At 40.5% G+C, this 14,901-nt stretch overlaps 1 protein-coding gene across 5 annotated transcripts in view; it reads right to left on the reverse strand.

The window, feature by feature from the left end:
* LOC136871792 (carnitine O-acetyltransferase) overlaps positions 1–14,901 on the reverse strand; it is a 219,798-nt gene that overhangs the window by 104,108 nt on the left and 100,789 nt on the right. For all 5 annotated transcript variants that reach the window (XM_067145382.2, XM_067145385.2, XM_067145384.2 and 2 more), the window contains exon 8: positions 10,208–10,386. In XM_067145382.2, the coding sequence (XP_067001483.2) occupies positions 10,208–10,386 (179 nt within the window). The remainder of the gene's footprint in view (positions 1–10,207; positions 10,387–14,901) is intronic.

The raw sequence follows: 14,901 nt of genomic DNA on the forward strand, positions 1-14,901 counted from the left end.
AAGGAAGCAAGGCGATGCTGCTTGGATCCTGACGAGGCGAGACGATGTTGGCTGTCCCGGATGACCAGTGATCGTTGTTGAGAAGCTACGATGTACCCGACCACTTGTGGAGGAACCAGATGACGAGATCCTAGTCTCAGATGACCTGAGAGGAGGAAACACCGAGACCATCTTGAGCAAAGCTAAGTCCATTATCCAAGTCGTTTTCGTAAGTAAGAGTATATTATTTCTTTTATTGTATGTTGATGTTTGTTTTGCGCGAAGACAGTGCGTTGATAAACGTCTAGCTGAGATGATTGGAAGTAGGTACTCATCCATACGAAATGTCAATTCCATTTGTAGGCGTGGTCACCAAGTGATTTTCCGATCGAAATGTTTTCCAGTGATATGTGAGGAGAGATAGCTAGAGTTATTATTATTATTATTATCAGTGAAGAGTAAAGAGTGAAGTTGGCATTAATACCTGCCTGTCCTAATTTAAGCAATGTCAATCAGTTCGAGATCGTATTTGGAAGTGTTATGAAGGAATATGGCTGTAGACGACTCCAAGTTCATGTTAGATTTGGCACTATGACAGTAGTAAGTAAAGTAGGCATTTCATGAATGTCACGGCACGTTGATGTGCAAGTTGAGATAATGATTTACATATGATGAAGTGAAAGTGTTGCTACATATGAAATATGAGTATTGATTAACGCGTTATGGATATGATATAGTGTAGTTAATGATTTATGATGGTTGTATTTATTGTTTTCTTCGAGAGAGAGATAGTCATAGTTGTGCGAAGTGAGATCTCGTGATTTCAAATAATGTATCTGAAAGTGTCACTGAATTCTCGCCAATTCCATATAATAATTCTGGATCCTACACATTTTACCTAGCTCAGGACATTATCTCGAGACATGTAGTGCAATGTTTTTATCCCTGTTTGGTTACCCAGAATCATATATGTACTCAAGATAAGATTTGAGCCTTCACTGATTTATGTAGGATGATCTTGAAAACTCTCACGGCATATAACTCTATTTCTGGATAATTTCAACCTAATAGGCTAATCACTGGTGACATAGATTTTCAAAAGAGAATTATTTTTCAATTGGAGATAGTATCATATGATAAAGTTGATTTTCCATTGGTAGTATGTGTTATGATAATTATGTATGATAAGTGTGACGTTTCTTGCTACCTTGTACGCACGTAGTCTATATCAATAAGCTAAGGTCACATTACCTTAAGTTCATAAATTAAATCTTGCGAAAATGTTACTTGTAGGGTGATTACGACTTGCAATGGACGTAGCTTAGCTCATGATGTGTGACACAAGGAAATATGAGCGTCTTAGAGACAACTAAGTAGGCAGAAGTGAATGTTTTAAAATGTAAAACATATAAGAGTGTACTCGTCAGATCAAAGCAAGAAGAGCTTTATGGTAGCCTTATTGAGAGTCCTAAACCTGCATCTAGACAAACAGTCAGTGAGAATTAAGTAACGTGACAGTTTATAGAGTAAGGAATAGGTGTTAACTAATAGAATCTATGCTGATCATAAGAATAATTGATTCGAATAACTTGAACTCCATTTCTTGACTGAGCAGTAACTCAGCAATTCCACTAGCGTTTCTTTATTTTCTCAAGAGAGTATCACTAGAAAGACTGTAAATAGTAGCTAATACAATTTTTAATTTCTTCTTTGAGGATGCATCCTATATTCTTAGTGTACTTGATTTCAATGTTTATTTTCTTGCCAGCATGGCACATGTAAATACCAATATCTACATTCACGTTAATTTATTTGGTTATCATCCAGCTTTGTAGGTGAGTTGTATACGAAGGAAAACATAGCTTTTACAAAAATTTCCCATATGTTACATGGAATTTATGCTAATACTTGATAATTTTGAAGATTAATGGGTTTATGAAAGGAAGTAATATCATCCTAGAAGACATTTATTTAGGTTGAATGCGGATGATGTATTTTCTCTGAAAGTTGTTGACGGATATGAACTGTTAGGTTGACAATGAGTCACCCATTTCAAGAACTACTTCATTGATGAAAATTTGAGATAATTTTCTTGAATATTTGATTTAATATTTAAAATAAATGTGGAGTAGTGAAACCTAAACACTCTTTCTCTGTGTTCTTAGAATAAGATTTAGTTGTAAGTCTAGTAGTTTCAAACGACGACAATTTCCATAAGAGTTAATGAGAATATGGTATCTAACTAGATACGAGTAAGAGACGTCTTTCTGCGTTAGTTAGGAACTACCATTGATCGACCTGGACGTTTTTCTGTTTCGGAACTCACACCCGTAGAACTCAATCACCAGATTAATTGAATTTAGAGCTAGTCAGGATCTCTTGTGTCCATGCCTGGACGCGGGAACGGCGCAAGTGGAATAGGATCGAACGGGATTCTACGTGGGAAACATAAAGCACGCAATGGACGGTTTGATAAAACTTTAATGCAGTAATTTGCGGGCCGCGACAGGGTGAAGTCATTAATCGAGGTGGCCTAAACATTAATTAAAAACTGTTAAGTGTATTTGTCCACAACATTACTGTTAATCTACCACAAAATTGAATATTCTAACCTCTTTGATTTTTCATTCCCTTGTTTATTTCCTTCCAGGCATTCTTTCTTATGTTGTTGTTGCAATAATACTTAAGGGACTTGCCGTAGAGGAAATTACGTTTTTGAACTAAACTGATAATATTTTCTGTGGCTATTATTAGTGAGGTGAATAAAAACAACTTCCCGACTCTATGCAGGAAACAGCCGACTTGCCTGCAGCCAGCTGATACACATGCCGCCACAGCCGCCCGGAAGATCCCGATCGTTTACGAAGTTGAACGAATGTTGATAGCCAACTGGGTGTTGGTGGGAGGCACACAGACGCATTGCAATACCACGTGTTGGCATAAAATTGAAAGTTATTTTTTAATTTTACCTTTATACGAGCTAAACATTGTATTATCGTGTCACTCGTAATTAATACATCGCATTATTAGAACGTAGCACAAGGATGAGGAGACATGAAATAAAATTCTCGCGGGGAAAGAAACTGTTTACGTTTAGATATGCTAGCGTTGCTACTGCGCCTTTATCACTCCCACATAATACTTTTCCATGCACTCATTTCTGCAACTTCGAACCTGTGTTTCTTTTCTTCATTACCTATGGCATGAAGAGGATTGAAGCGGGAAAATAAACTCAATACTGGCTTGGCCATGCGGTACTTGTGAAACAGCCAGAAACTACGCCCGTTGCCGTGACAACCAGTAGGAATGCAGGGGCGATTTAGGCCTAGGTTCTAAGATCTCTAAGAATAAGTTGCTAGATTTCCCATTTGCTGCCGTTATCCTTGAGGCAGGTGTCAGGGGTGTGAGGAAGATAGAAAGCACATGCTAACAAACTGTAGTACACGTCTTGTCTTTGTGTCTTGTAAACCTAAGCTACGGATTGCCAAGCACAGTGTAGCCTCGTAATTATAGGATACCAATATAAATGGTCCGTTATTGAACATTGTCGGTGAAGTTAGTTGTACTTGTAATATCAACGTACAAACTTTTTAAGTGAAAATGAGCGGAACTCAGAGGAAAGATATCAAGGAAAGTGGAGTTATCTACACCTTCCCGTGTTGCCTTGGCAAAGGAGCTGGGGATGCCGCCGTCTACTTTGAACGGTATTATAGCGAAGAAAGAAGAGATCTCTGCTTTTGCAGGGAATACTTCAGCAAATTGTAAGGAAGTTTAATCTGAAAAGTACGATGAAATAGAACAAGCTCTGCTAATGTGGTTTAAACAGCAGCGAAGTTTAAACATACCTTTCAGTGGGACTATTGTGCAGGAGAAAGCCGCATGCAAATTAAGGGTACCTTTTACTGCGTCGAACGGGTGGCTGGACCGCTTTAAAAATCGAGCCGACATCGTTTACAAAACAATTTGTTGCGACGCAGAGACTGTAAGTGCGGAGGAAAGGAAACCGTGGAATGAAATAGTTCTGCCTGCTAAAATAAGCAAACCTTGCAACGTTTTTATATAACTTAATATGTTCCCTTCTCTTATCAAATATATTTTAATACGGTACCAGTATGTTCAATTATTTTACTTTATCTATAAAAATTTTGTCATGATAATCGAATTTTTATATTGTGGCTTTCTGTTAGCAGCTCTTATATATCGGCCTATTTCGGTATTGTTCACAAACAAGGAAATCTGTTGGCTGTTTGTTTCACATGTATTTCAAAGTACAGAATAAGTTTTTGGGCATTACCCCTTTTAAGTTTCCTGCTTAAGAAGTTTTTTTTTTTGCAGTCCCTTGAAAAACTTCTTAACAGAGTTTCACTGTAGTTCGCAATATGAAAGATATCATGAATACAATGGGGCAGTATTTCGACAAGCTCCTAAATGGCCCTAAAGAGATCTCTGTTGAGGATGTAGGACAGAAAACAATAGAGGAAGATATCCCAATTACATGGACAAAAGTAGAGCAAGCTCTCCATAGGATGAGAAGTGGTAAGTCAGCAGGAGCTGATGAAATTACAGCTGACATGATTAAAGCTGCTGGTCTGCCAGGAATACAGTGGCTGTATAGAGTTCTCAGAACAATATGGAAGGATAACGAAACACCTGAAGATTGGACAAAAGGGGTCATAGTTCCTATCTTTAAGAAAGGGAGTAGAAGGAAGTGAAAATTACAGAGGCATTACCCTCTTGTCACAAGGCCTTAAAATTATGGAGAAGATCATTGAAGCCAGAGTAAGGGATATACTAGAGCCTATCTTAGAAGAGGAACAACATGGCTTTAGGACTGGAAGAAGCACAACAGATCTGATATTTGCTTTGAGGATGTTGGCAGAGAAACACTGGGAAAGAGGAAAAGACCTAATTATTGTGTTTATGGACCTTGAAAAGGCGTATGATAATGTTCCTAGATCAACTATTTGGAAAAGTCTTAGAAAACTTGGTGTACCGGAGTACCTTATTAGGAAGATCCAAATGCTATACACTAATTGTAAAAGCTGTGTCAGAATTGGAGATGGTCACTCTGAATGGTTCAATACAACCAAAGGAGTACAACAGGGAAGTGCCTTATCACCTCTTCTATTCATAGCAATTATGGATACCATTTTAAAGGAACTAAAAGGAAAAGGTAATAAAGATCTTCAGGCTCTGGTGTTTGCAGACGACGTGGCAATATGGGATGAAACAGAGGAGGGAGTGCAAAATAATCCGAATGCATGGTGTAAGAAGCTTGATGATTATGGAATGAAATTGAACCCATCAAAAACAGTAGCATTGAAATTCAGCAGACATAATACAGAATGCAACATAAAAATACAGGACCACCAAGTTGAAGTAACCAGTTCAGTTATCTAGGAAGCGTAATGGCTAGTAATAACAGAGCTGAGGTAGAAATAACAACAGAGTAACCAAAGGCTCTAACTTTTTCAGTATCGTTAGACACCTACTATGGGATGAGAAGGTCCCACAAAGAACAAAAATGACCCTGTACAAGTCATATTTCATTCCCATCCTTACATATTCTCTGGAAACCTGCACACTAACATCAAAGGATTGTAGTAGGATTCAAGCGTGTGAAATGAAATTTCTTAGAACTGCCCTCCAAAAGACCCGACTTGATCATGTGAAAAATGATGAGGTCCGATCTAACCTAGGTCTAAATGAATCGATGGAGGAAAGACTTAGGTCATCTAGACTTAAATGGTTTGGGCATGTTAAACGAATGAATAGCACAAGGTTACCATGTGCTTATTTGGAAAAGAGAATAACAGGTAGAAGACCAGTTGGAAGACCAAGAAGAAGATGGATGGACCAACTGAGGGAAGACGTGGAGAGAAGAGGATGGAATTGGGAATCTGTCTTGGACAACGAAATGTTTTTGAATAGGCAACTCTGGAAGACGCTCGTTTTCAAACACCCTACCCAGCTCGCTGGAAGGGCAAACCGATGATGATGATGATGATGATGATGATGATGATGGTCCACCGTTTCACAAGCTTTCTGGTACCCTCTGCCAAAAAGGTTTTTGGTTGCGCAGCAAGCCACGTATGCACCACTTCCTTCACCTGTTGATCGGAGCTGAATCGACATCCTCTTAGGGCATTTTTAAGTGGACCAAACAGATGGTAACCCGACGGGGCGAGATCGGGACTTTATGCAGGATGCTCCAACACCACGAAACACAGCATCTGAAGAGTTTGAGCGGTGTGGGCGGCTGTATGTGGACGTACATTGTCAGGCAACAAAAGAAACTCCTTCCGACAATTGGCCTCTGTGTTTGTTGCGAATTGCAGGTTTCAGCTAGTTTACCAGCATATCACTGTAACGTTCACTGATTACCATTTCCCCCTTTTCTTGGTAATGTTCCAAGATTGGCCCTTGAGAGTCCCAAAGCACTTGGTGTACCGGAGTACCTTATTAGGAAGATTGACTTTTGAATTTCTTTTTCACTGGGGATCCAGGATACTTCCATTCCATGCTCCGACGTTTGCTCTCTGGTTCGAAGTGGTGAACCCATGTTTCATCTCTAGTGATGATCAGTTTCAGAAAAATTTCACCTTCGTTAAAATGGCTGTCCAGTAGGTGCTGACAGATTTTCACACGATTGCGCTTCTGCTCTTCACTGAGTTGTTTTGGAACCCATCTCGAACACACTTTGTGAAATTAAGCCTGTTATGCATGATTTCATATGCAGAACCATGGCTAATGTGCATAGGGTTTGCCACGTCATCAACAGTCACTCGTCTGTTATTCAGGATCATATCACACACTTGTTCAATATTGGCATGAATTACAGTTGCAGATGGACGCCCAGATCTTTCCTTATACTTCATGCTCGTGCGACCCCTTTTGAACTGTTCAATCAACTGGTAAATACTTTGCTGTGGCAAAACATTGTCCCCGTATTGTGCTGAAAAGTCTTCTATGAATTTCCACTCCTGGTACACCCTGAGACCACAAAAGATGGATTACGGAACGCTGTTCTTCCTTGGTGCAAACAGAGTGTGGCACGGACACTTTAAATCACAACAGTGCAAACTGTACTGATCTGATAACCTGAAACCTACCACGTACGTATACAATGATGCCATCCAGCTGCTGGTGAGCACACAATGCCACAGAACCTACCGAAAGACAATTAGAGCAAAATTGCAGACTTGCCTACGTACTTAAAGAGAGGCTTCAAGCTTTTCTTGCTTCAGAGATACCCATGAACAAGCTGTATATGTCCAAGGTAAAGGCACAAGAGAACAAATATTAGACATCCGTCAGTTGATTTAAAAAGCAGAGAATTTCAACTTCCTTTCATCTGCTTTTTAGACTATCAGCAGGCGTTTGACTGTGTTCAGTGGAAGAAACTGTGGCAAGTTTTGTTGAAAATGGACGTTCCTGTACATCTGGTTTGGCTGATAAGGAATTGGTATCAAGTCAACTCAGCTATGGTTGAAATACACTGACTGACAGAGCAAATGCAACACCAAGAAGGAGTGGTTCGAAAGGGATGAAAGTTGGGGAAAAAACAGAGACAGCACGGACGAATAATTGATGTTTATTTCAAACCGATATGCAGGTTACACAATGCGCACGGCATCGACTCAGTAGGATGTAGGACCACCGCGAGCGGCGATGCACGCAGAAACACGTCGAGGTACAGAGTCAATAAGAGTGCGGATGGTGTCCTGAGGGATGGTTCTCCATTCTCTGTCAACCATTTGCCACAGTTGGTCGTCCGTACGAGGCTGGGGCAGAGTTTGCAAACGGCGTCCAATGAGATCCCACACGTGTTCGATTGGTGAGAGATCCAGAGAGTACGCTGGCCACGGAAGCATCTGTACACCTCGTAGAGCCTGTTGGGAGATGCGAGCAGTGTGTGGACGGGCATTATCCTGCTGAAACAGAGCATTGGGCAGCCCCTGAAGGTACGGGAGTGCCACCGGCCGCAGCACATGCTGCATGTAGCGGTGGGCATTTAACGTGCCTTGAATACGCACTAGAGGTGACGTGGAATCAAACGCAATAGCGCCCCAAACCATGATGCCGCGTTGTCTAGCGGTAGGGCGCTCCACAGTTACTGCCGGATTTGACCTTTCTCCACGCCGACGCCACACTCGTCTGCAGTGACTATCACTGACAGAACAGAAGCGTGACTCATCGGAGAACACGACGTTCCGCCATTCCCTCATCCAAGTCGCTCTAGCCCGGCACCATGCCAGGCGTGCACGCCTATGCTGTGGAGTCAATGGTAGTCTTCTGAGCAGACGCCGGGAGTGCAGGCCTCCTTCAACCAATCGACGGGAAATTGTTCTGGTCGATATTGGAACAGCCAGGGTGTCTTGCACATGCTGAAGAATGGCGGTTAACGTGGCGTGCGGGGCTGCCACCGCTTGGCGGCGGATGCGCCGATCCTCGCGTGCTGACGTCACTCGGGCTGCGCCTGGACCCCTCGCACGTGCCACATGTCCCTGCGCCAACCATCTTCGCCACAGGCGCTGCACCGTGGACACATCCCTATGGGTATCGGCTGCGATTTGACGAAGCGACCAACCTGCCCTTCTCAGCCCGATCACCATACCACTCGTAAAGTCGTCTGTCTGCTGGAAATGCCTCCGTTGACGGCGGCCTGGCATTCTTAGCTATACACGTGTCCTGTGGCACACGACAACACGTTCTACAATGACTGTCGGCTGAGAAATCACGGTACGAAGTGGGCCATTCGCCAACGCCATGTCCCATTTATCGTTCGCTACGTGCGCAGCACAGCAGCGCATTTCACATCATGAGCATACCTCAGTGACGTCAGTCTACCCTGCAATTGGCATGAAGTTCTGACCACTCCTTCTTGGTGTTGCATTTGCTCTGTCAGTCAGTGTAAATGGCAAACTGTTTGGGAATTTAAAGATCCAGAAAGGTATCCGGCAGGTTTGTATACTGTCTCCCGTCCTCTTCAGTATTTATGGCGACTACATAATGAGAGCTGCAGCTGAGGAATGGGATGGCAGATTTCCCGTTGGTGGTAAGAAAATATCCAACCTCTGTTTAGCAGACAATACTGCACTCACTGCTAGTGATGAGAAGGAAATGGCAGCACTCATTTCTCATGTCAAAAATGTTAGTATTCAAATGGGACTAGAAATTAATATGAACAAGACCAAAATAAGGATTGTTGATAGAGCCGAGAAATTAGCCAGCAGAGACATCTTCAAGGAATTGGGGAAAGTCTCAGAAATTCTATACCTTGGTTCAGTCATTTCCAGTAAAGGTAGCTGTGCTCCTGAGATTTATGAGAACAACAGCTACGGCCAAAAATGTAACGATGAATTTGTCCCATTTATGGAAGGATCGTTCTATCTCGTTACCACTCAATATGAGAGTAGTATCCAGTCCGTTATTATCAGTTTTTCCCTGTGGAGCTGGGAAGTGGACTCTTCTTCATGCTACAGATCTGAAGAAAATAAATTCTTTTGAAATATGGTACCGGCGAAGAATGTTACGCATACCTTGGACAGCATTTTGTCTGAATTATTACATTATGAACCAGCTCAACCTCAATCAGATTATCATCAATATGTAAACAAAGAGTTTTACAATTCCTTGGACATACTATGTGTGACGTGGGAATGACAACATAGAAAAAATTACTATTTCCTGGCAAGAGAGAGTGAACGAGTTCTCACTCGATGGTCGAACCTTATCAAAAGTATAACTGGGCTGAACATCTTTGGTGCAGCAAGTCTGGTAAAGGACGCAAGAGATGGAGACACCTGACCAATAGCCTCTTCGGGGAGTACAATCCTCAGAATTGAGGGAACAATGGGGGAGAGGACTGAGTTTGTAAACAAATGTGTATACCCGTAAATAATTTATTTTGCCGAGTTTGTAAACAAATGTGTGCATCTGTAAATAATTTAATTTGCTGAATTTGTAAACAAATATATGTATCCGTAAATAATTTATTTGACCGAGTTTGTAAACAAGTATGTGTATCCATAAATAATATATTTGCTAAGTTTGTAAAAAAATAAAAATATATATTGTATTTCATGGGAAGAAAGAAGTGAGCTAACAGGCAGGCACTCGGCTATGTACATGAACAACTAACGTCTACAAGGAAAAGCAATAACTGTACATTCAAAACTGCTCCTATGTAAAGCTAGTAGATAATATCTTATATCTGGTTACTCACCTGTATAGTCTTATCAAACCAGCGGTTAGCTGAATTGCTCTTGCTCCCACAGCCATGTACCATCTGGAGAGCTGCTACTGTCTGGCGGTTGAGAGATCCCAGACTAGGATTCGGATCATCAAGACAGACGAGAAACAGACACTTCTCCAGGGAAGTCAAGCTGCACAAATTTTGAGAATCTATAGACAGAAATTATCACTACATTAATGTGGATTGATTTTTCTCCCATGTAGTTGTTTTTTCTTCTCCCTCATTTTTAGCAAACATGGAGGACACAGGTTTCTTCATGAGGCTGACAATGCAAGCAGAGGAGAAAAGAGGAAAATGTAATTTCTTGTGTATAAGTCTAAAACTAGTTACCATAAAAATATTTTTCAACAGGATATTCTATACTATGAAGGAAATCTTTCTTATCAATTGCCTAGTATTTATATTATGTAGAAAATGTAAAACCAGCTTGTGAGATGACATACCGAAGTGCATTTCAGATGGCGTCAAATTAAAGTACCTGCACAATGTAGCTGAGGCCATACGATTATCATCATTATTTTAGCTTTGAAAAGTAGTATTAGAATGGATTACTCAAGTTTTTTGATATCATGGTGATAGTGTCCAAGTTTCACAGCCATACAGCAGCATGGAAATGACAACAGCTTTGTACACCATGAGTTTGGTATGCAGTTTTAGGTCGTTATTCATGAAGACTGCATACCAAACTCATGGTGTACAAAGCTGTTGTCATTTCCATGCTGCTGTATGGCTGTGAAACTTGGACACTATCACCGTGATATCAAAAAACTTGAGTGCTTCCACCAACAGAAAATGAGATTCATCTTGAATATTAAGTGGGAGGACTATGTGACCAACATGGCAGTTCTCGACAGTGGGAGGACTATGTGACCAACATGGCAGTTCTCGACAAAGCGCAGCTAAATAGTACTGAGGCAACAATCATCGCTCATTAGCTGAGATAGTTAGGCCATGTTCACTGCATGGGTGATACCAGGCTTCCCCGCCAAATTCTTTATTGTGAACTTTGCTCCGGCAGTAGACCTCATGGAGCCCCACTTAAGCATTTTAAGGACCAGCTGAAACACATCATGAAGACAACTGGTATAGATATACAGACATGGGAAGAATGTGCCGTGGACCGCTCAATGTGGCGGAGCACTACATCCACCGCTGTCAACTTGTTTGAAAGAGAACGCCGCAGACATCAAGAGGCCAGGCGACAAGCAAGAAAACTCTGTCAATTACAACCCCGCCTTACTCCATCCATTCAGTTTGATTTGTGTGGGCGTATGTTTTATGCCAGGATTGGTCTGTTTATCATTGCAAACATCTATAAATTGAGTTGAACTGGCCAATGTATGCAGGAAAAAGTTATATATACTCTGATCAAGTTACAGCCGACAATGACTCATTGAGGGACACAGCACCATGTGATGTGTATAGAAAAATACAAATGAGGCCTCTTCAAGAAATAACCAAACTTAGCTTTGTTTCCTTTCAAATACCCCACTAATCAATCAATCAATCAATCAATTTATCAAACATGTCCTGGTATGCAATTTGGGGGATCACACACAGCTCTACCTCAATTTGATTGCTAATACCACCATCATCATCATCATCATCATCATCAAAATTTTGTGTTACCTGGAAGTCTTGAGACGTATTGTGGAGAAACAACTCCTGGAGCCTCCCCCATAACAAAGCTTCCCCATCCACCCTACTTACTGACCTTGCCCTGCCAGACAAAAACACTGATTTCAATAGTTAAAGACATCAAACTAAGCTGTTTTTGTCGTAGTTAAAAATAAATGTGATAGAAAGGAAGGTCATAAAAGTAGGACTATTAGGCAGTACCATATGGCTGGTAAGTCAGGCATGAGGGAGATTTAAAAATCAATTTTGATCAGTGGAAAATGGTAAATAAAAATGTAAACAGACTGTGGGATGAGTTTAAAGCAATCGTTGAGGAATGTGGTATGGAATGGTAAAGACCAGCTATATTATAACAGAGAAGTTAAGAGATAAAGGAGGAGGTGCAGGTTGGAAAGAAATAAGAGTCTGAAATGGTTGTGGAAGTAAGGAGAAATTGAAGGAATATACTAGGAAATTGAATCTAGCAAAGAAGTCAGCTAAGAATAACATGATGGCAAGCATAACTGACAGTCAGACAAATTTTAGTGAAAAATAGAAGGGTATGTACAGGTACTTCAAGGCAGAAACAGGTTCCAAGAAGGACATTCCAGGAATCATTAATGAACAAGGGGAGTGTGTATGCGAGGAACTTCAGGAGGCAAAAGTATTCATTCAGCAGCATATTAAGATTGTTGATTATAAGGAAAATGTCCAAATAGAAGATGTGACTAATACTAACAAAGTATTAAAATTTATCTATGATAACAAAGACATTTACAATAAGATAAAAAAGTTGAAAATAGAAAAGCAGCTGGAACTGATAAGATTTCTGGGTTGGGACATAGTACCATATCTGAAGGACATAACTGATTACTGTTTGCATGAAAGAGCTATACCAAATGAATGGAGAGATGCTGTAGTAGCCCCTGTGTATAAAGGAAAGGGTGATAAACATAATGCCAAAAATTACAGGCCAATCAGTGTTACGTATTAGCTTTCAGAAATAATTATTAGACACGTTTGCAAAAATAATAATTAGTTTGATAGAAGGCAGTTCGAGTTTAGGAAAGGTTATTCCACTGAAGGTCAACTGGTAGGATTCCATCAATATATAGCAATATCCCAGATTCAGGAGGTCAAATGGACTGTGTTGCAATTGACCTATCCAAGGCATTTGACAGGGTAGATCACAGGAGACTACTGGCAAAAATGAGTGCAATTGGACTAGACAAAAGAGTGACTGAATGGGTGGCTATATTTCTAGATAATAGAACTTCGAGAATTAGGGTAGGTTTATGTTTTCTATGTTTATAAATAGTATGAGTAAAGAACTTGAATCAGAGATAAGGTTTTTTGTGGATGATATTATACTCTATAGAGTAATAAATAAGTTACAAGATTGTGAGCAACTGCAAAAAGACCTCGGCAATATTGAGAGATGTATAGCAGGCAATGGTATGATGATAAACGGAGCTAAAAGTCCGGTTGTAAGTTTCACCAAGAGAAAAAGTCCTCTCAATGTTAATTATTGTGGTGATGGGGTAATAGTACCTCGTGGGGAACAATGTAATTGCCTAGATTTTGATATAAGGAATCATCTTCATTGGGGTAATCATATTAACGACATAGTTAAGAAAGGTTACAGATCTCTTCACATGGTTATGATAGTATTTAGGGGTTGTAGTAAGGATGTAAAGGACAGGACATTTAAGTCTCTGGTAAGACCAACTAGTGTATGGGACTCTCACTAGGATTACTTGATTCGAGAACTGGAAAAAATCCAAGAAAAGCAGCTCGATTTGTTCTGGGTGATTTCTGACAAAAGAGTAGTGTTATGAAAATGTTGTTAAGTTTGGGCTGGGATGACATGGTAGAAAGGAGATGAGCTCCTCGACTAAGTAGTATGTGATACAGATGTTGATTCCCACAGGGAACCTGAAATATTTTTCCCAAATGAGTAAAAGTAGGCAAGATCACAGTATGAAGATAAAGCTGGAATTCAAGAGGACAAATTGGAGCAAATATTCATTTATAGGAAGAGGAGTTAGGGATTGGAATCATATACCAAAGGAGATATTCAATAAATTTCCAAATTCTTTGCAATTATTTAAGAAAAGAGTAGGTAAAAAAACATATAGGGAATCTACCACCGGGGCGAATGCCCTAATTGTAGATCAGTGGTGGCTGACTGATTGATGATGATGATGATGAAGATACTTCTTGTTTAAAGGGCCAAACATCTATGTCGTCAGTCCCAAATGTTACGAGAGGAGACAAAATGTAATGACAATTAAAATTCCAAAATTCATCCACTGACAAAAATTCAAATCATGATGATGAAGAATGAATGAAAATGAATTTAAAATAATCAAGGGATCCAACTCACAATACTGAATGTTAAAATAATTCCAATTCTTTTCTTTTCTTCTTTTTCCACTGCTTTTTCCCACACCTGTGGGGTCTCGAGTGCAAACTACTGTCTCTCACATGTGGATTTGGCCCTGTTTTACGGCCGGATGCCCTTCCTGACGCCAACTCTATATGGACGGATGCAATCACTCTTGCATGTTTCTGTTGTGGTTGGTAGCGTAGTGTGTTGTGTGAATATGAAGAGGAAAGTGTTGGGACAAACACAAACACCCAGTCCCCGTACCAGAAGAATTAATCAGAGGCGATTAAAATCCCCGACCCGGCCGGGAATCGAACACGGGATCCACTGAACCGAAGGCCTCAGCGCTGACCATTCAGCCAATGAGTCACACAGTTAAAATAATTCCAATATCCATCCAATAACTAGATATCAAAAAGACTATGATGAACAATGATTATAAACGTAAAACAAACAGTGGATCCAACCCGCAATGCCCCACCTTCCCATAAAATAACTTAAAACAATGGTGTTAACTGAATAAGGGACTGCTTCCAAAGATAAACCCTAAATGGATTATGCTTCTTGTCTAAAGGGTTCCAAAATCCAGGTCACTGGCCCATCATAATGGTTCTAAATGCTGGGAAAATAGAACCATGTTGTTCCTCTCGTAGTGGTA

Source organism: Anabrus simplex, chromosome 4, assembly GCF_040414725.1.
Source record: "Anabrus simplex isolate iqAnaSimp1 chromosome 4, ASM4041472v1, whole genome shotgun sequence".
Classification (NCBI taxonomy): Eukaryota; Metazoa; Arthropoda; class Insecta; order Orthoptera; family Tettigoniidae; genus Anabrus; species Anabrus simplex.